Here is a 21746-nt window from a genome sequence, read left to right as displayed (position 1 = left end):
TAGATGAACTGGGGCGGGCTCATTGAACTGCATGCTATTGACGGCTGCAGGTGGTCGCAGTAGTGAACACAACCTCCAGCCGTCAATAGCCTCGTCTTCAGATCGCCATGGAAACGCAAACAACAATGGGCTGAATGAACAAATTCTTTCCTTGGAAAGTAGTCCCTGGACTAATATTATCAGGAGCTTCTTGGTGGAAATGTAGTTTTAGCCAAGGCCACAGTACACAGGAGCATCACAGTATATTTATCAGTTTAATAGAAAGAGGAGCGCTGTATCTGATTGCTCTTAAAGATTGTACCTTCAAGATTTCTATTCCCCTGGTATACCATAATAACTTGATACAGCCTATTTGTAGGTCTTTTCCTTAAGAGTCCACATTTTCAGCAGTTTTTCAGAGATGGATTTCATATCTCGAGAGTCTGTTTACCCAACAAGACTTTCCTGCTCATTCAGAAGTTCTGTAAACTGACCTTGCATTACATTACATTACATTCAATTACATTACAGTCATTTAGCAGACGCTTTTACCCAAAGCGACTTACAATAAGCAAACAGGACATGCACCTCTTAGAGAGCTACAACACATCTGACCTTCAAGCTCAGTGAATGTTACTGTTACAACATGTAACAACGGCAAAAACAAACTTGTATCCGAACTTAAAAAAATAATAGTGAAGGCTCGCCGCTCCAGCAAGAATAATTAGTGGCTGAGCGTTCCCGCCCCCAGTTGGTTCTACCTCCCTGGCAGGCTTGTCAAATGAGGGATGACACTAATCATGTTAAAGTGAGATGGGCTATGGGGATTTCTGTGCGCTTTGATCAGAGTAATGACATTGTGTCTAATCAGCCTGATACTCCAGTGTTTCCCTGTTTGCCTTCACCTTCCTTGTCCCACTTTTCGAAACATCCTACTTTTACATTTTAGATAAAAGTCTCCATTAAAAGTCGAGATTAAATGAAACAATTCCCAAAATTGACCCTTTTAGTTCACATCCTCAGTCATATTGTCCACATATTTAAAAGTATAAGATCAAAGACTGGGAGCATTTTGATTGGTTTGTATGGCGCTACATTTAAGCTTGCCTTCTTTTTAGCGGTCCAATGGAAGATTTGCTCAAATATTTTATTTTATTCCCAGTACAGAAGCTAAATACGCTCTAACTTCCCTTTTATTGGACTTGTTTCATTCAGGAAGTTAGTATTCATAGCAGGTGTAAGTGCTGGGAAGCTTAAAAAGCATCATAGTACATCAACAATCTGGTGACCCACCATTTTGACTTCTTAATGTGGCGAATGCAGTTGAGCAGAGTGCGCCATCGTGTCTATTTTCCCACGCTTCCTCACCGCGGCCGAGCAATCTAATTAATGCTGGCAGTGCATTTGCTGTTTGGGAAGTTTTCGCTTCTCCCAAGCTGAGAGCAGGGATCTGTCCAGGGCACGACTCCAGATATCTATTTTGCTAAATAAGTAGTGATGACTTTGCCAGGACGCAGTATTTGCACTGGATATCGGGGAGAGAGAGAGAGAGAGAGAGAGAGAGAGAGAGAGAGAGAGAGAGAGGGTTGAATTGAAAAGAGGAGAGGAAAGTCTTCGTTGACAGCGACGGTGCTGATGGTGGTGTGCGGAGGAGTTTTGGAGGAGGTGAATGTATAAATTGTGGGGGTAGTCTGGATGGGGGGGTGGGGTTCTTGCCTCCGGCTCTGGTTGCACACAGTCACTTGAAGTCGTGTTTATTTTTTTGGGCTCCTCGCTGCAAGATAAGTCCTCCCAATCTTTTTTTTTTTTTTATCAATTTTTCTTTTTTCACCCCGTGCAACAGACTGTTATTTGTTCTGGCTCATTCTCAAGAGCCCACAGGATCGCTCCTGTCCAGATTCTGCACGCTGATACAAATCAAACAAATGATTGCATGCAAATAAGGGCGAGCGTTGGAGGAGAGGAGCTAAAGACTATATTTAGCTCATGTCACATTCACACGATTTGATTCGTACAGGGGGGAATAAATCTTCGGTGTCTAGCAGCAAGCAGCCCTGCTCTCTTTTACGGAGGAGGACATTGTTTTATCTGGACATCCAACGATGCGAGTAATGACTGAATGAAATTATATTGAAAACCTGCAGCGACACTTTAATTGTTTGGGAATGGGAGCGATGCCACCTTAATTGGAATTGCATCGGAGATAGGTTGGAGGGCTCCTGCTGTCTTCGTTTTCTCAGCATTGGCTTTGACCGGCTTACACAAAGGCAAATATAAATATGGTGCGCATGAAAATCAAGCCTCTATTGAGGAAGACACTGCCCTGGGAAGCTCGGTATGATTGGTGTTTTTTTTTCTAAAGGTTGCTTTCTTGTTTGTTAGGGCGAAACCCAAACAAATAAGTCCCTCTTTAAAAAGACACATATACATCTACAGGCGTGGAGTGGTTGAAACTTCCGTCCAAATTGAGCCACTGAAAGACCACCAGCTTTCAAAAGCTCTGTTCGGGGGCTTATTTGTTGCTACTGAGAACAGCTGTTCATGGTGACCTTGGAAATGGTAATGTGAATGGTCAGTTCAATTGATGGAAAAGCATATATTTTTTTGTTTTTCATCATGCACTGACTCCACCAATAGATCAGTCACTTGATCTCGTAAACTCGTAAAAAACAAAACCCCTCATTGATAAGCAACTCGAGCCTTTCGGAAACGTACCAGAGCCTCTCTGTTCTCCGCTGATGAAAAGATCGTCAGACTTATAAGAATTGTTTGATGTTCCAGAGATGACATTGTGAAACCATTACATAATGTGTTTAAAATTCGAAGTGATATTCAACAAAAAAAAAAAAAAAAAAAAAAAAAAAAGTGAGGGAGGATTACAAACGAAGGTCTGAAAAGGAGAATTGATTTGAACTTTTCTGAAATCTAAATTGCTGACAGGTAGAGAAGGTTTAACCAAAGACACAATATCCTCTGGCCTCCATAACTTGATTAAGACAGAGAACGCACATTGAAAGCATGATCTAAGGAGATCTCTTCCGATCTCATTTTGTTCTGTTTCAGTAGAATAGTTATTATTACCTGTGGCATTATGATTCAGTCCATTGGTACAGCTTAACATGGGGGTCCTGACCTTCTACAACGTTTTTTTGCTCCCTACAGGTGGCTGGTGGAGAAGGTTCGCATGGGCAGATAGAGATATTTTCCCTCAACAGACCCATGCCAAGGACTGTTAAGAGCCTGCAGGTAGACTCCACCGTCCGATGTCTGGAATACGTGCCAGAACCTTCTCCGACTGAGGAGGTGGAGGCTGGAGTTCACAAGGCCCCCTCGGGGATCGGTGCCAACATTTGTGTTGGCTTAGACGACGGACGGTGAGAGACTGATCACACAAAAGCTGCAGACACAATGGAGAAAAAAAAGAGAAAAATGTTTATTTTGAGCTGAATGAGGTCAAAATATGAAATTTGATTTATTGTTAAAAAAAACCAACATCAATATAAACATAGAACACAATTTGTTCTCAGTAGACTCCTCTGTTGTAAAAAACTGTCCCGTATTATACCTTGCTACAGTCCTGATATTTCTAACAGAATAGATTTGCTTGTCAATATTTCATCAAAGCAAGAAATCAGAGTTGATTCCACAACACGGCATCAATACTGCTACTGCTGCTAAGATCACAGTTTCATTTTCAAATCCAATAACCCCTCTGATCCCCTCTGTAGTGAACAGAGGGCAGGTTTAATCTCAGTCTCTGTCATCTTTACTGTGAATAAATTGCTTGTTTAATTTTTTTCAGACAAAGAATATTCTTGGGTTTCAGATTTAGCCATTATACCTTTTTTCTGTAACTTTCATTTACAGCAGTGTTTAGTTATTTGTATTGGAGCCTAAACCATATGTCAGCAGTTTTTTTTTTATATATATATGCTGAATCATTCTCTTTCAATATTAGTGTCTGTCCAGGGAAAAAGATAAAAAATAAAATAAAAAATCATTTCAGCATTTTAGCGCACTCGGAAGACTGTCATCGCCAATGCTGCTTAACATTTTCCTCTCAGCCAGAGAAACAATCTGCGATGTGCATTTATCATCCCGAAGAAGACAATAAGATGCAACAAAGTTCAGATGGCATTTCAAACATGAGAAAGACAGAGTGGCTGCACATACACAATGCTTTGCTCCAAAGTGCGCTGTTAAATCAAACCGCATGAAAACGAGGCACTCTGTCATTTCAAATGATGCCCATTTATCACGTCGGTTCGTGCTGCTTTTGTTCCTCCAGCGTGCTGGTGTACGGCAGTGTGGACACTGCAGCACAATGTCTGTTGACCCTCCGTAACCCCGAGGGCTGCCCTGTGCTGTGCCTGAAGCACTCCGCTCGCTTCCTGTTTGCAGGCCTGCGGAACGGGTCCTTAATGGTTTACGGAAGAAGTAACAACGGTAAGGTGCCTCTGAGGAAACCTGTTTCCATTCTCTATGTGGTCTGTTGGGGGAAGTGAGGACGTTTCATTGTCACTGGGGCTTTTTTTATTTTTATATATGTTATATGGTAAGTTATGAAATAAAGACAATTTAAGATTCAAAACTGTCATTGTTAGGATGTGTTAATTCTACCAAAGCAATACAAACCCAATTAGACAAACACGGTGTATTAATTTAACAATAAATTACATTTCTTATACTTTGGTTGGTTATTCATTGATATGACGGCATCAGATGTTTCATATATATTTGCTTTTGTAGACAGGAGCCCCTGCTTTTGTTTCTGAAATGAACTTTAAAGTTTTTTATTGTTTATTTATAATGGGCCTTCAGCAAAAAAAACAATAATAAGTAAAAAATAACTTTTTTGTTTTACTGTTTTCCTGCATTACAAATTCATGATACAGCCCTGTGGTAAACATCTGTTGCATTTGGCCGATAGATATTAGCATTATGTGTCATGTGTGAAACATTTTCCAGTAAATCTATATTCACAATGAGAGTATTTGTAAAGTGATATTAATTTTACACTGCATTCCAAGCTACCGCCTGAGAATCACTTTCCCTTTTAAGCTTTACACCACGCTCCTACTGATTTTCACACCTACTGTAAGTATGAAAATAACAGTTCACCATGTGGTAGATGGCATGCCATGTTTAGTCAGGCATTGCACAAGGCCAGGGGTTTAACACCATCCCAGCAGTGTTTTGCAGTCTTCACAGCCAGCGGGAGCACAATAGCTCTATCGCCAGGTTTCTTCTTACCTGGCCTCAGTATGTCAGCGCGCCTGCCTTCCTCCGCTCTCCTCCCAAGCAGAAAGGATGATTAATTACACCAAGCTGCTGCGTGTCGATTAAATATTACTATTCATGCTTTGTATATAGAGAAGGACAGAAGCAGAAGAGCTCTGGAGTGTGCCGGCTAATGTTTGTGGATCCGGCACATCTGTTAAAGATTTATGCCCTTGACTAGCAGCGCTACTGTCTAAAAAAAAACAAGTGAGAAGCAGCCAGGAAATGCCAAGGTTTCAGTTTAGAGTCGTATCAAAAGCCGCATGAATACATGCAGCACATTGTTGCCTAGTGATTAATGTGCTCCGGCTTTCGTTACTGAGATATACGCATCAGACATTATTCGGCAATGAAAATGTTTTTCAAGACGAGTCGGAGAAGTTTTTTTTGCGGCGTAAAGGCCTCGTCCCCCTCTGTGTTAAATAGGGAGAAGCCCTGGCATGGTCTTGCTCAGCGCGAGGGGACCGGAGGGACATTTACAAGAGTGAATTTTGAAAAGGTTTGAAAAATGACCTTTATAACATGCCAAGCAATTAACCTGTGGAAGTCAGAAGGCATTGTAAAGCTATTCTGCTATGAAAGGCAGAAATAAACAACTCAAAATGTTAATTAAATGGCTGGGTGCACTCTGTTCTCTAATTTTGCTTCATTAACGCAAAGCAAAAGGAAATGCTTATGTAATTCACTTTATAATGTGCCTCTGTCGTAGCTGCAACGTGATTAAAACTCAAAGGGAAAGGGTCCGCTTCATTTTCACACCGATGGAGCAAAAAGAGAGAGAGAGAGGACCTCAGTGGAACGTAGATTAAAGTGTGCACCAGACTTATTAGCACGTGGGTGGCAAAGGTACCAATATTGTGCCGCACAGTGTGTAGCCATTCAAATGGAAGTCACAGTATTCATTTGGCCAACCTGTTGTTTCATACTCTCTCACAAATGAGCATCCACTGTGCTGCTTTAGTATTTGCTCAACAACATTAAATAGCTGCAAGAAATTTTGAAAGTAAACACCAAGCTAACTTGCTGCGATTCAAGTGGGAAGAATTTAATTTAATTGCCTCGCCCGATGTGACAGTGTTCAAATAGAAGTGGGGCATGTGTTTAAAGTCTACTAATATAATTTGTAGGCTAGCGGTGATACTGGAGTGGTGCAGAAAAACAAGTTAGCATTTTTGCACTTTCCGTTCCCTTGTCCATGTTTTTTTTTCTTAAATGGGTTTTTGATTGGATGCCTGAAATAAGGTCTGTGGGTACCATTAATTCAAGAGCTTTTAATGTTTTTTTCTCAGATAATAAATACATCCGTAAACTCCCCTCTTGTGAATTTTCAAGCTTTTAATGCGTCTTAAAAAAAAAGCAATTTCGAGAAAGTGGCTAAATGAGCCACTTTCTAAATGACCACAAAACGTCATAAAGCCGACAAGTCTGCCTTAACAGCATCTTTGTGTATATACTCGTAAGACCGTTGTTTCGTTGGTTAATAGCCTTAAGTTAGCTTTTTACTTTTGCTGATTGCATTCATGTTTCAAAAAACATTAAAGTGGTGTTTATTTGTGAAGATCATCTTTCCTAACAAAACGTATCATACTGATTTGCTGGCCACAAAACTTATTTTCTGCAACAATCCAAAATTCAACAGAAAAATCACTTTTGTCCAGGAAATCAGTGTGATGCTTTTGGGTTTGCCCTACATGAATACGTCCTTTCCTGCTGCACTTCAGGAGTTTCTAAAGGAGCTTTTAAGCAGTGCATTTATTTTCTGTTCATTTCTTTTTCTTCTTTTCTCCCCCAGATGATTTTTGGGACCCGGACTCCGGCAGATGTGTAAAACTGGGCTCAGAACCAGTGCGGACACTGTTAGTGTTAGATGACTCAGTGTGGGCAAGCTGCGGGAACTCTGTCACAGTCATGGACATCTCCAACCTCAGCACTCAGGTAAATGACTAAATCATTTCTGGGCATATAAAAAAAAAAAAAACAGAATCAAGTGAGCAAATTGTAATTTTTTTATATATTTTTTTTTATATTTTATATTATTTTAATGGTTAATCCTTCTTAAAGGGGAAGCAACGAAAATAACTTCAAATAATTGCTGATAAATGTAGAGATAATGTCGTCCCATCAATTCAATACTATTTAAATGCACTTTTTAAATTTTCGTAAAAGGACTACTTCACCCCCAAAATGATCATTTGTATATGTATTACTGTGTTACTATTTGTAAAAAAAAACGTTGTTTTTTTAATTTGCCTCCAAGGTAAATTAATAATGTAAAAACGGAGAAAATTCTTGTTGAATCGAGGTGAAAGGGTGACAGCAAAACTATCTCAAATCATCCGTTTCCTCATTGGTTTACTCCATTCCTATCCTTAAGACTTATGCTAACTGATACCCAAAAACATGCACATTCGCTGAACACCTACCATTTAAAACATCGCACAAACAGTCTCCAATTATGCAGGTCTGCTACTCGTCCATGAGCGTACTGAGTACTGCAATGATAAAGCAATTCCAAAGCTCTTGTTTGAAGTAATTTTCTTACCAGTTAAAGCTAGGGTGGGCGAAAACAGCCGTTGAGATTCTGTCGCGTGCTCTCTGGCCTCTCCCTGCCACGCTACCTGCTGTAGCTCCTCCCACCGAACGTCAGTTATGCGTTCATGTGAATTCAGTTACATTGATAGGAAGACGAAACACGCAGGGACGCACCAACGTCGTTGCCAAGGTGACCGGACAGTCCCACAGCCAATAAGAACGGAGAATCGGAGCCTCGCTCTGATTGGTCAAAGTGTACATGAGCGGTGGCAATTTTTGGGTGCGGCCCACAGAGGCAGGGGAGAGCAAAGTTATGAGCAGATATTCTCAGAGCACTTCACCTACATATAGCTGACTGGCTATTAGGACAGTTTTGCCAAATATTACAGTAAAGAAATTAATTAATTAATACCCACCTAGCTTTAAGGAGTGAGCTTCAATGGAAATTTGTTATATTTCTTCCATCGCTACTTACAAGGTCAAATCCGACCACCTCTCCAATTGCTAAATATTCTAAGTCTTCTCTAAAACATGTTTTTGAAGACCTCAATGGATGAGTTCACAAGTGAAACTGCTAGACAAGGTGCTTTATTTATTTGTTTGGTTGTTTTATGTGGCATTTGAGGAAAAATTCCCCTTCTTTTCATTTTCTGAAAAAGATTTATGCACACAGTCTTAGAGAGCCGGCATTGTAATCTGCGATGCCACGAAGATTTACTGCCTGGAGCTGCAGCACGGACAACGAATCAAACTCTTTTTAGATTCAAACAATGTTTGTTGGAGCTCTCACACACAAATAAGCTTCATCTATCCGTAGCGCTGTGAGTTATCTTCTGCTCACCATTATCTCCAGAAAATCAGCCCGGGTGTTGTCTGTGTCATGCTTTCCATTTTTGTGTAGTCATTCTTCAAGGTGTTCATCTGCGTGGTGTGTAATTTGAGGTGTTCAAGGGGTGTGTGTGTGTGTGTGTGTGGGGGGGGGATGACAGACAGACTCTTCTGGGTAATGTTAATATGGTATTCAGATACCGAACTGCAAACCATTACCATTTAATTATATCTCCCAGATGTGTAGCTGTGTTAATGGGTAGACAGGCTTTTGTTAAAAAAATAAAAAAATAAAAAGGAGCAAACCTTCACTGGGAAAAACAAGTAGATGACATAGAAAAATAGGATGCTGAATTTGAACGCCCAGACAAACTAAAACACTAACAATAAATAAAATGAATGCTCATTGCCCAAATCATATTAATGTGTTTTCCATTTTCAATGTAAATGAGCAACGTTTCCTGAAATACTGAATAAGGACGGTGGGAAATGTACAACCTTTATTTAGAGATGTTCTGGTTAACATCATGTCAGATATAAAAATCTGCAGATAAACAACATCATACAAAGTATTTCTCTCAAAAGTTGCAACAAATTAGAAGAAGCAGCTGACAATTCTGGACGATCAGTACAGAGACAGCTACTCATCCAGTCTGCCTCAAGATCCTTAAAAGTCAGGAGTGAGCCGAGTCAGGGATGTCTCCTTTTATTCCTCCACCTCCTTTCCATAGCCCCCGTCCTCCTGAGACACCAGCTTAATCAGCTGAATGGCCACGCAGTGGAGGCACAGTTCTGGTTCACTGTATCTCCCACAGAGCTTAACAGGTCAGCAGTTGCTTCTTTGCTAACCTTGTCTTCCTCACTAATATGGACTCAAGAGGGCCGACTTCACGGGGGCTGCGGTGCATATCCAGGATCTGGAGAAGCTGTGCCTGGCACCTGTTGTAGCAGATATGACGTGGAGCAAGGCCAGAGGGTCGTGGACTTTTTTTCCGTACTTTCCTCCTGCGGCTGTTCCCCACTTTGTCAGATTTGCTGCGCTTTTGAATCATTTATCCGTGACTTTGCTGGACGCTGTTGCCCGTCTCGTTTGACGCTGACGGTCGTGGAACCCTGCGGCTAGATTCATTCTCTTTTTAAAGCTTCACAGTCAATGCTTTGATGACAGTGTTATTTAAATATAACCTTTTCAGTCTGTTTGGGTAAACACGGCTGTACACTAACTATGTGGTGGAAATCCCTGCAACAGAAAATATCATCAGTGCTGAAAAGTGTGTGTGTGTGTGTGTGTGTGTGTGTGTGTGTGTGTGTGTGTGTGTGTGTGTGTGTGTGTGTGTGTGTGTGTGTGTGTGTACTCTCAGCTTTGTATTCTTTGATTATTTACACTTCACCCCCGGGGCGTGGGATTCATGAAAACCATAGTGCTGCTGACAAAACCTCAGCAACATAATCGCTGCAAAAAGAGATGAATAAAGATAGATATCCACAGAATGCTGATGTGTGCCTGGTTTAATGTTTCCCACGTTCACCATCTTCTTAGCATGCTAATGGTTGCTAACTAGCACTAAACACAAAATATCGCCGAGTCTGATCGGAATTTAGGTAGTTTTGCATGAATTGTTGCGAGATGGAAAGTCAAAGGATCACCTAAGTAACGACAGCTCATTCCAAATGACGGTACTGATCCTCCTGAACCATGAATGTCTGTTCCAAAATCAGTCCCCCATGAGATGTTATGATATTCTCATTAAAAAAGAAGTCAAGTGGGTCACCATAGTCATCAGGTTTTATCATCTGTGAGACCATCGATGTCTGTCCTATCTTTTATGGCAATCCAGTTATTATTTTTCGAAATATTTAACCCAAAGTGGTGGACTGGCATTGTCATCCCTACAGCCCACTTCTTGTTTAGCTAAAAAAAAGTAATTCAGGGGGTCCTGTCACTGTTGAGACTAGACTACACTCCTGCTATTGGTAGCTCTAAGTTGGCCCTCTGGTGTGTTAAGAGAGCTGAATATGGTGCAGCTCCTCCGTCAGTCCGCCGCTGGACAATCAAAAGTACTGCAACAAAAAACACCCCCCGTAAATCCCAAATGCAATTACTAAATGCATGTTCTGAGCTCACCTCACCATCAGAGGACCCTGTTAGCAGTACACTGTGGCCACCTGTGCCCTCATGCAAGAGGACACCACTTTTTTTAACGTGAAAATCAATTTAAACTGATTCCCGCCTACCAAAAAAAAAATCAGTAAAATTCTTAAATGACAAACCTAATTTACCCATCAGGCCAACTAAAGGAGCTTTTGTAGCAGCAGGAGTCACAGCACACAATGGAAATTTGAAACAACTTAATTGGGGGGATAATGAGGAAAACCTCAAACAATCAAATATTCTTTATTTCACACAGCAGGGTCTGATTTGAATCTGACGATAATGCAGTGCATTGTCCGGATGATTTTTACATACTTATACACCTCATTTTGTTAAAAAACTGCCATCATTTCGTCCTGTTTTCCTGCACATCTGAGCTTTGTTTGTGAGTTTGAAATAGCCAATATCCTTTCCCAAACTGTGAACACTCTGTGGAAGTCTGGCTCTTAACCAAACCTTAACAAAGTAGGACATGCATGGACATACTGGCTTTGATCAATACTGACTGGCAGGCCTTGTTCCTTCCTCTTCCCATTACTATTTCTTTTTCTACCTGCTCTCTACTATCACTCACATGTCCACTCGACTCCCTCGCCATCGCCCACGGAGGAGATGTGGACGTAGGGCTCAGGAAAGGACAAAGACACCTTGTCACCTGGTATAATGTAAGGACTAATGAGCTGTTCAGACCAGCTGTAGTGGTTGCGGCTTTAGCTCGGCTGATATTTCCCCGCTGCGTGTGGAGGGATGCTGCTGTTAGTGTGACACTGCCGAGTTGAGTGTAAAGGGCACATTACTACTGTCAAGCTTCACTGACCACCTCATCTCTACAAGCAGCGCTGGATTCAGCAGACTAATACCAGGTTGTTGGTTGGGCGCAACAGTTGTGGCTTGTACTTTTTCCGCATTTGAGACGGAGCGACGAGCGTTTTTCAATTTAGTTTGGTCTAAATCCGCGTAAAAATATCTGGAGAATTATATTTTGCAACATTGGCCTAAATGTGAATTTCTATTAATGTAAAAAAGCTTTCTTGCAAATGTAAATCAAGGTTTTTTTTAGACGTCTGTGTATTCCAGTCACAGAAACTATATATACATTTGGCTTCCCAGAGTGCCTTCCAGGTGGTTTCAAACATATGGTTAGCAAGATGGCATCTACCAATTGCAGCATAGCAGCCATTGATTAGCTGGAAGTGTCTTTTAGAGCCACCATGTCTTGTAATGATTAATGTGATAATCACGCAGCATTTACAGCACACGGTGACTGTGTGTTTTTCTTTACAAACTTGTCAACGTATTTGAAATTGCAATGGGTTATTGCAGGAGAAATGTGCCTTTTTATTATGGATATTGAATTTTTTTGATGGCTGCACTTGAAAAAAAAAAAAAAACACACACGAAGAGATGCATTGCATATCCTTTCCCAGGCGGAGCAGGCATCCACTGCTGAGGAGTCAATTAAAAGAGAAAACACATCAAAGGCTTCCCTCCTTTTCCCCTAATTTCAAACAAAGGAGGACCCACTGGCAAGGGCACACAAACAGGTGGTAATCCCTGTCCGCTAGTGCACTTGAGTTTGTGTGTGTGTGTGTGTGTGTGTGTGTGTGTGTGTGTGTGTGTGTGTGTGGTGCATTCTCATCTTCACTCGACTCACTCTCACTGACTAATTGCCCAGCCACGTGAAACTCATGCACTGACAGTGATATGAGTTCCAAGACGATGCCCGAAACCAGCCCTTGTCACGCCTCGGACCGCGGGGGGTGCATGTGTTGCCATGATAAGGCTCATTGCGTTTTATTTCAAGCTACTCATTAAGACTGTGTGCCTGAAACTCTCTTTTTTCCATTGTGCTCTTAAAAAGATAAAAAGCCAGGGGAACGGTGCAAAAATATGCCCCGTGTGTCAGGGACTCGGTAAATTACAAAAATTAGGAGGCACAGTTTAGACTTTATTTACAGAAGAGTAGAGTGTAGAGCACGCTCAGTCCTGTTTAGTCCTGTTGCACTGAAAGCCCTGGAGTGTTTACCCATTTAGTGCAGTTTTTTTTTGGTTGGTTGCTCCTCGAAGATTTGGATTAAGACCACTGTCAAGTTAACACCATTCAAACCAATCAGGGGTTCCGTTTAGGTGTCATTTCTTTGCTTTCCCTGTTTTGGTTACTGGTGAACTAATAGCCTATTTGCATGTTTTCTACCACTGGATTTGATGAATTTACTATTAATCAGACCACAAATGAGACAATAATTAGCTAGCTGCATCACCCCCCCCCCCCCCCTAGGAGACTAGTTCACAGAGAGGAGAGCGGTTAGCAGCTCTTTAGTCTCCTAGTGGGCCAGTATAAACAGAGATGAACTGATGTTATCATAGGTTCCAAATGATGAAAAGCAAATATGATCCTGAGAATGATATTGTATTTAATGTATCTAAAGAGCAAAGATCCCTATGTGCGCAGCTGAGATCCGATATTTTACCAATCACTGTTTAAAGTGGACGGTATTCCACTCCGAGAGAGGAAAGGCAGATTTGTTCCATGTGCTGTTTGTTTGATAGAACATGAGTTCGGCGCCAGCGTTCGCCATGACCGGACGCATTTGTGTTTCCGTGTTGTCCGTCTGTCCATCCAAACCCATCCTCACAAAAATACGATATCTCAGGAACGCCATAAGGGAATTTCCTCAAAACATCCACCTTTTTATGGTCAAAGTCAAGGTCACTGTGACCTCGAGAAACATCAATTTTGAAGTGATGACATATTTCACAGATGTGGATGACACTTGCAATTTGAATGGTTGGCAGAAGGATACAACCACAGGGCAGTTTTTCTAGTTAGCCTTCAGACCCAACATTTATATAGGTGTGTAGAAATGTGGAAGTATCTGATGTCTTCCATGTATTTATGTGAGGCTCTGTACAGATTTCCAAGGACAATAAAAAAATCACTGAAAGTAAAAATAGAATAAAATGTATGTTGTCCTGTAATCCCATGGTGGATGTTGCTAGATGTTTAGCATGACGTAGAAATGATAAAGAAACTCTTTTATTGTTTCCATTACAGACGTTTGAGGTCCACCCGGACCCAATGATCAGTGTCGCACACATGGCGTGTGCCGGGGGAGGGGTGTGGATGGCGTTCTCCGAGGGTTCCTCCATTCGTCTCTTTCATACGGAAACACTGGAGCTTCTGCAGGAAATCAACATCTCAACACGCTCAACGCTGCTGAACACTGGTACACACACACACACACACACACACACACACACACACACACACACACACACACTTGTTCTTGACCTCCATAAATAGAGGTCAGCTCTTTATCCTGCAGAGCAGCTAAATCCCTTTTTGTGTAAGAACAACAACCTACAATTGTGACACTTTATTATTTCAACATTGCACTACAACAGGATTTCATTTGGTTTCATGTTTTTGTCTTTGTTATATTAGAGCAATCAGAAGGCTCAAATTAAACACTGATAATGCTTTCCTCCCCAGAATGGTATTCTTGTCTTGTGCAAGTGGCTCCTCGGGCCTTTGCACTCTGGGGACTGACCTGAATAAATATCCATCTCAGGCCTTCACAAAGCCGTAATAGAGCCACGGGGTGAGAGATAGGGATTAATAAAAAAAGAACTAAAGTCATTTAGGAGCGGTAAAATGGCAGCCTTAAAGATTTTCATACTAAGGGTTCCCATGGAAACGCTCTTGTCTTTCTTTAAACGTCCATGCTTCCAGCCCATCTTACCACTTTTCTCTGCATGTAACTCCCCACTCTATTTACCTCTTTTACTTCACTTTTTTTCTCCCTCTCCTTTCCCGTTTCATCTCATCCGCTCTGCTTTAAAATCCTCTCACCCCCTGTTTCACTTCTCTCCGCAGTCCGTTTAGGATTCTAGTGATAGCCCATTACTTCCTGTGTGGCTTCCTTCATGATGGATGAAATATTTATCAGCCAGTGTTGGTAGGAAAGAACTATGGTAAACAAATTAGAAAGCAATGAAGCATACATAACACTGTCTTATGGCGATAACTACAGTTTGCCTCATTCAGTACATGTGAAGTTCATTTTGAGCTTCAGGGAGTGGTATGAATTAGAGATGCACCGATGGATCGAACAGGGCCGGTTTTCAGCTGATCAGCCATGACCGGTTAGGACCGATCAGTGTCGTATTGCCATGTTTTTTTGCAGGTCACATTGACACCAGTGTGCTGCCACTGCATTATATTTTTATGTCTGCACACAGCGGCACAGACAATAACCTCACAACCAAACACACACAATGTTTCTGTGAGTGAAGATGGGAAAAAAGCCCACAATTTGTCAACAACAGCGAGTCCAAAATAACCGTGGAGGATCAAAAACAACAACGAACTCAATCAGAAACGTATTATACTGTGTTCAGTGGAATGGCAGTGACTGGATTGTCTGCTTTCGGCACAGAGTTGCCGCTAAGGTTAAAGGAGGCTACATTGACTATTTCATAATGGTGCATTCAAGCCTTACTCTGTAAAACGGAGTCGCTGAAAAATGTCAATTATAACACCATCATGATAAGGGCGAGAAACTTGAATAAATACAATTGTTTGAAGGAGATGTTTTCACATCAATATAGAATAGGAATAGGAGAGGGATTTGTGATATGTTTAAATCACCAACACTAGCTCTAAACAGATTCTAATTAAAACTATTTTTAAAAAAGTATTTAAATAGAAATACAATCATTTATTTCCTATATTTTTTAATTGTGTTTTTCATGCAACTAACCACTAAAGATGACAATATAGTAAATGGATAACATTTACAATTTTTGGCAGTTTGCATTTACTTGGGGATGGTTGAAATATTTTTTTGGTTATTCTGAAGCCTTGCTGTCAATTATGGTTCTAAGCAAGAAAATCTTAATTGGCTAAAATCAGAATCAGTAGGTTAGACTTTTAGATAGTAGGAATGGGTATCGGCCAAGAAAATTGCTATGTTTGCTGTACAGATGCATCTGGATTCAGACCATTGTGTCCCTTTCTTTTAGTCAAACCAGACTGTGTTTGATGTATTCAGAGCAATACTCAAAGCTGTGGTACCACTTTATCTCATCAGAAAAAACAACAACCAAAATATAGGTTTTCTCTTGTGAGTTGAGCAAAAAACAGAGAATAAAAAAAAAACAGGATTGTGTTCCATACACAAAACTTTCTTCTTTTACATCAAAGTTCTCTTTTTTTCTCTTCAAGAGGAGACTTAAAGGAGAGCAGACTCATATGGGCGTGGTATCTGGAGGAAAGCCGTGACCCAGAGGTCATTTCCACCCAGCACCAGCGCTTCCCCTTGAAATATGCAGCAGATTTGAGAGAGGGTGGCAGCCTCGAGGCTTGGCCCAGGGGGAAGTTACAGGGTGAAAAGAAAAAGAGTTGCTCGGCTCATGTCTTCAGGGTCCACAAAAGGAAGAGGATCTTTGACTTAAGTTGTGATTTGTTGAGCTCACAAGAGAAAAGAGGATCCCTCGACACTCGACAACTACAGCTACTGCACATGAAATACTGATAGTTTCACTCTATCAATGATCCTCTGCTCCCGTAGGTTTCTCCTTGACTTATGCTAGGACACGCAGTAATGATATACCCCCTAATCCTTTCCCCTTAATGTGATTTATACTCAACAGGGAATCCCAGTTGCAGTAAACAACAGAGAAGTTTCTGAGGCAGAGGAAACTGCTGATCTCTTCTCTACTAATGCCTTTAATAGTTCTATCCTTAGGGTGAAAAAATAATACTCCAAAATAAAGTCCTCAGTGACATATCATAGGGAAACATTATCTTTGAAGACATCTTCTTTTTTAAGGCAAAAGCCGGCTTCCATGATAGCACACTGAAGAGCGTGTGTGCGTTACTGCAGGAAATGGAGGTGCAAGATTGCTCGAGGTTAAACTATACCTCCTTAAATCTCAAGTGCCTTTGTCATTATCCCTCTTTATCACTGTTTTTAGAGACAATGCCTGGCGCCCACATCTTCCGATTTAACTTCTTGGTAACCGAGAGCGGGTGCTCCTGAGCATCACTCTCCTGTTTAAACCTTCTTACCACAGTACAAATAGACTCTGCGGCGATGCAAGCAGGTGGCAGACAGTTTCCAGATAAAGGCGTTTTTTTTTTTCTCGATGCCTCACCCACTGCTGTGACCCTCCAAGGTCTCCACCTAAAGGCGCCTGCTCTCTGTTTGCTGCATTTGCTCCACTGCTCTGTTTCCACTTTTCCTCTTCTACGCACAGCATCAGCTTTCCAACTTTTGATGATTCATCTCTGCACTGTGAAAGGAATTAATTAATGACACCGTTGAGCCACTTGTGCAAATCATCCTAATCTGAGCGTGACGCAGAACAAACATGTAAATACAGCTACCCATGTAAATGAGCATTCTCGTAGTAACGATCACAGGAGTGCTGGTGTAATTCAATTATGGTTGCCGTGGATATTATGGTGAATGGTTCTATAGATAACTAGGCCACAATGGGAGCCAAAAGCTGAGGGACCACAGAAGGAATGCAAAAATAAATCCATACCAAACAATGTTTTTCACTCCTTTGTTAAGTGGAAACAAAGGATGTGCATGTACAATAAGAGCGCGTTTTTTATCCTTTCCCCGCCGCTAATGCAGCGCCACAAAAACAGATCTGCAGTGGAACGCTTCCCAACACAAAACACAGAGCTTGCATCATGCTCTACCACAGGATGAAAAAATGTACCTGAATCCCCAGAATATTACCACCAAAGTTTACCCCAAGAACTATCAACACACATTGTAAGGGGGAGAAGAAAATCACCCAGAATGAATTCATTTGTCACTATGATCAGACCCCAAAATCAGTCCTGACCCAGAATGAACCTGCATATATATATCCCCCTTATCCTTGACCGCCCACGTTAGATGCGTGCCTCCCTTTGTGTGTGCTGCTGCAAGCAGGGCAGCTAGTTTTTTGACCGCAGAATAAATTCGTTTGGAAAGGCTAAACGCCAACAAATATGAATTGAATCAGCATATTTTGGTTAGATAAAAACATGGTGTGATTCTAATACATTTAGACTTTTGGGCTTAACAACTCTCTGGAGTTTTGGAAATGTTCTGATCCCAGAAGTCGGAAACAATCCTAAAACTGATTCTAAAAATAGTATGATACTAATAACATCAGTGTAGCCTGCACTTTATCTTCAATCGTGAATTTAACTGTTGATTAAGGTCTGAATGACAACGTTATGAATGAAGCTTCAAATTACATGGTACAGCCCTAAAATAGAGATTGTATAACATTTCCAGAAATTGGTGTGAACCCAACCTGATTAAGGCTCTGGTCATTTTTTTAAATAACAGGCGCGTCGTTTCGGACCCAGTGAGGTTGTATACACCCTCAACGGTTATCAATTGTTCTGTTTTCAGGTCAAAGTAGGCCAAGTGTTAGTGTTTTCTTAGCAAACTTAACTTCAAATTTGTAAAAATCATGAAATTGTGCATTTCTCTGCCATAGCAGTTGAAACACCAAGCAAAACAACTAAAAAACAAAATGGTTAGGAAGCTTCCAGACATGCACTGACTGAACATGCCCACACAGGTCACAGGAGAGGGCTGATCAAAATGATTGAAAACAACTGTGTGTGCGTGCACCATGGGCACATAGGGCCTTACTTATTTAGAGGGATTATGATGTCTGAAGTCTCTGGACCTTCAGGATGTCTGTCTTTTACCAATAAAAGAAAACCTCCCTGCGTATCAGTTTTGCTATTACAGTAGGAGACGAAAACCTTGAAAGCTCAATATTTCAAAACCACTTCGATCTCAAGCAGAGAAAATACAACAGCAACTTCACAGGGTCTTGTTCCCTGTTACTTTGGGCTTCTTTCAGAGGTTTTCTTTCAACTGGGTCAGTAGCAAGTAGACAAATCCAATTTTTCATAATCTTACGTAACCCAGAGCCCTGGGTGGCTGTGCTGTGCATGTGTTAAGCTTGTCAAATACAGATTGATCACAGAGCTTAAACGTCACCCCAAAGCTAACACTGATAACCAATAATCAAAGAATGTTTACTTTTTCCATGTACAGCTTCCAAAATACAGTGTTTTGGAAGAACTTCTGGTAAGAATAAAATCAATGGGAGTGCATAATTCGCTATCTAAATGATAGACCATCCAATCATCTAGTCAACATCTATAATTATTTCAAAGGATCCTATGATCTGTTGTAGTTACATGCTATCTGTCATTGTTTAACAGCAGGTGTGAAGAATTCTAAATACATTTTCTGTCAATGTTTTCTGTGTTGCAGGTCAAAAAAGCATGCGAGTCACGAGTCTGCTAATTTGCCAGGGGCTGTTGTGGGTGGGCACTGCCCAAGGCTTAATTATCACTCTTCCAGTTCCCAAACTGGAGGGCATCCCCAAAATAACAGGTACTGTGACTGAACAGCCTCTTGAGTGTTTTTTTTATTTTTTTCATGATAGAAAATGACTCTGCACTGCACATTATTGAGGTCGCACTTCACATTTTTCTTTTGGCTCTGGGAATCAGTGCAAATAATAGCAGGCAGGCAGCACACAAATCATGGTGTGTATATATATATATATAGTTGCAGGGTAATTTAAGAAAACTGCCTGCCAGCATTTTGTTCATTATGCCAAGTGAATGAGGTCATTAGTTTCCTACTTGTACAAATACTTCCATATGACCCCCTTATTCCGAGCTAGTTCATTGAATACTATGTAAACACAATACAAACTTTAGCTTCCAGTGTTACTGTTACAGCAGCAGAATAATAATGAATGAATACAATTACCTGACACAGAGTTTGATCCAGGGTTCAAGTGATAATAATCTCTTTTAAGTATGACTGACAATGACATGACCTCAACGTCTAAGAGCAGAATGTAAAGCCTCTCTGGATGACATTTAAACAGGCCCTATTATGCTATTTTCCGGGTGCATATTTTTATCTCAAGTTACAGTTACAACATGTTTACATGCGTTAATGCTCATAATCCGCCTTGTTTTCCTCATCCTGGCTGTTCTGCAGCACCTCTTCTCACCCTATCTCTGAAATGCTCCGTTGTAGCGCTTGCTCCTCCCTCCAGAAAGCAAAGTCTGCCCTGATTGGTCATCTAGCCCGCTCTGTTGTGATTGGTCAATGTTTCACATTTAAAAAAACTCTTCCTCTGGAGCTTCAGCTCCGTCTCTCTCTTTTGTTGTTTGAGGGCGGGATAAACTAGCTGGAAGGAGTTTTACGTCAGATACGTAACGTTATGACCTCATAAAGTTACATTATGACCTCATAAAGTTACGGAAGTGAAGGAGAGAATTCAATCGAGCCGTTTCAGTCAGCTCAGGAGCTTCTGAGGGGAGGGTAACTCCTTTTAGGCGTGGACTTCAGGTTTTACACTCTACGGACCTTTTACATGTACAAAAAGAATATAACACACTAAAGAAGAGGGAAAAGGTGGAAAAGCATATTAAGACCGCTTTAATTTATGTTTAATACATGTAATATTATAATTTCTCCCTGCGTCCTACAGGAAAGGGAATGGTCTCTCTAAACGCCCACTGTGGGCCTGTGGACTTCCTGGTCGCCACCACCAGCACTCTGTCTCCCCAGCTGCTGAAGAGGGATTCTGTCGTGGACGGCCCGGACTCGGCCTTCGGGGGCGAGGACCGCAGCGACACCTCCTCTCAGGAATCCCTCCAACAGTCCTACCAGGGAGAGGGGCGGGGCAAAGGACGCAGCGTTCTGCTGCAGTACAAGCTGCGCTCCACATCGGGGCTACCCGGGCGGCCGCTAACCGCGCTGGGCGACGAGGCCTCGGACTCCTCCCTGGAGTCATTGGAGCACAGCGTGGAAGATGGATCTATCTACGAGCTCAGCGATGACCCAGAAATGTGGGTCCGGGGACGTCCTTGTGAGAGGGATGGGGGACGTAGGGACAGGGTGATCTCTGCAGCGGTCATCTCTGGAGGCAAGGGCTTCCGCAGACTAAAGGAAGGAGCAGCAGCAGCCGCTAGGACAAGTGGGGAGGGTTTAGAGAATATTCTTATGGTATGGCAGCTCCCACTGACAGTGTGATATGGAAAATATACGGCAAGGTGATGGGTATTTATAGATACGGTCTACCCAGCTTAGCTTTGAATCATCCGTTCCATAAACTCAAAGGATTTGAATAAACATGTATGATGTGAAGGCGTTGCCACTGATACGCAGCTTGACATGCTACGATTTAGCTCGTGGAATGAGGAAGCTAAGACGTGCTGTTTACCAGAGGTACCGTCAGCCAATAGGACGCTTTGAATGTGCGTCACCATCTCCCCAGCAGTGGCAGGGGCCGACCACGGATTAGTTCCTTGTGATCGTTTTGATCTGCTTCCCCTCTCCTGCCTTCGTTAAGATGGATATGCCTCAATTTAACCTCATCAATGCGGCGTGAGCTCCGCCACATTTATTTTATGCGAAGGACTTCTGCGTGAGCAACCATGGACAGCTCGCTTTTGGAGGGGCCTGCCTTTGTTGACTCTGCCATGCTCCGCAGAGTTAGAGATGGACATCTTTTATCTGATCCTGTGGGAGAGATCCCATCTGTTTAGAGCTGGAAGCTGGGGACTTCCACCGCATCACAAAGCACATGAGCATCACTTTATTAGCTTTGCCAGCCTGTCTCTCATCCCATACAATGTGAATGTAAGATACCTTCTATTGTGTCTCAAAATTGAATCTGTGCTCTCTTTAAAAAAAAAAAAAAAAAAAGGAAAAGTATTTTTCCTGTCTTGTTGCAGCTGTTGCAGAAATGATTTTTGGTTACAGAATATGAGTTGCTTCCAAGAGCTTAACACGTTATTGAGCAGGGTCATGGTAGTCTGGCTGCACAACTGTTTTAAAAACAAATTATTTGAAAAAAGTTACAAAAGTCAAAGATGTAAACTACAAAAAAAATCTATATTTGCACAGATTCATTT

At 41.6% G+C, this 21746-nt stretch overlaps 1 protein-coding gene across 2 annotated transcripts in view; it reads left to right on the top strand.

Moving 5' to 3' along the window:
• The window catches only part of arhgef10la (Rho guanine nucleotide exchange factor (GEF) 10-like a), a 108442-nt gene extending 86910 nt beyond the window's left edge, over positions 1-21532 (top strand). Inside the window, exons 21-26 of one of the 2 annotated variants that reach the window (XM_054617082.1) lie at positions 3142-3353; positions 4268-4425; positions 7052-7194; positions 13827-13998; positions 19078-19200; positions 20318-21532. In XM_054617082.1, coding sequence (XP_054473057.1) covers positions 3142-3353; positions 4268-4425; positions 7052-7194; positions 13827-13998; positions 19078-19200; positions 20318-20862 — 1353 coding nt within the window. In that variant the 3' untranslated portion in view covers positions 20863-21532. The remainder of the gene's footprint in view (positions 1-3141; positions 3354-4267; positions 4426-7051; positions 7195-13826; positions 13999-19077; positions 19201-20317) is intronic. The other variant, XM_054617083.1, reaches the window with a different exon arrangement.
• Positions 21533-21746: the final 214 nt, after the last annotated feature.

Source organism: Anoplopoma fimbria, chromosome 17 (assembly GCF_027596085.1).
Source record: "Anoplopoma fimbria isolate UVic2021 breed Golden Eagle Sablefish chromosome 17, Afim_UVic_2022, whole genome shotgun sequence".
NCBI lineage: Eukaryota > Metazoa > Chordata > Actinopteri > Perciformes > Anoplopomatidae > Anoplopoma > Anoplopoma fimbria.
Note: the sequence above shows the minus strand (reverse complement) of the source record. Positions and strands in the feature narration are given on the sequence as shown.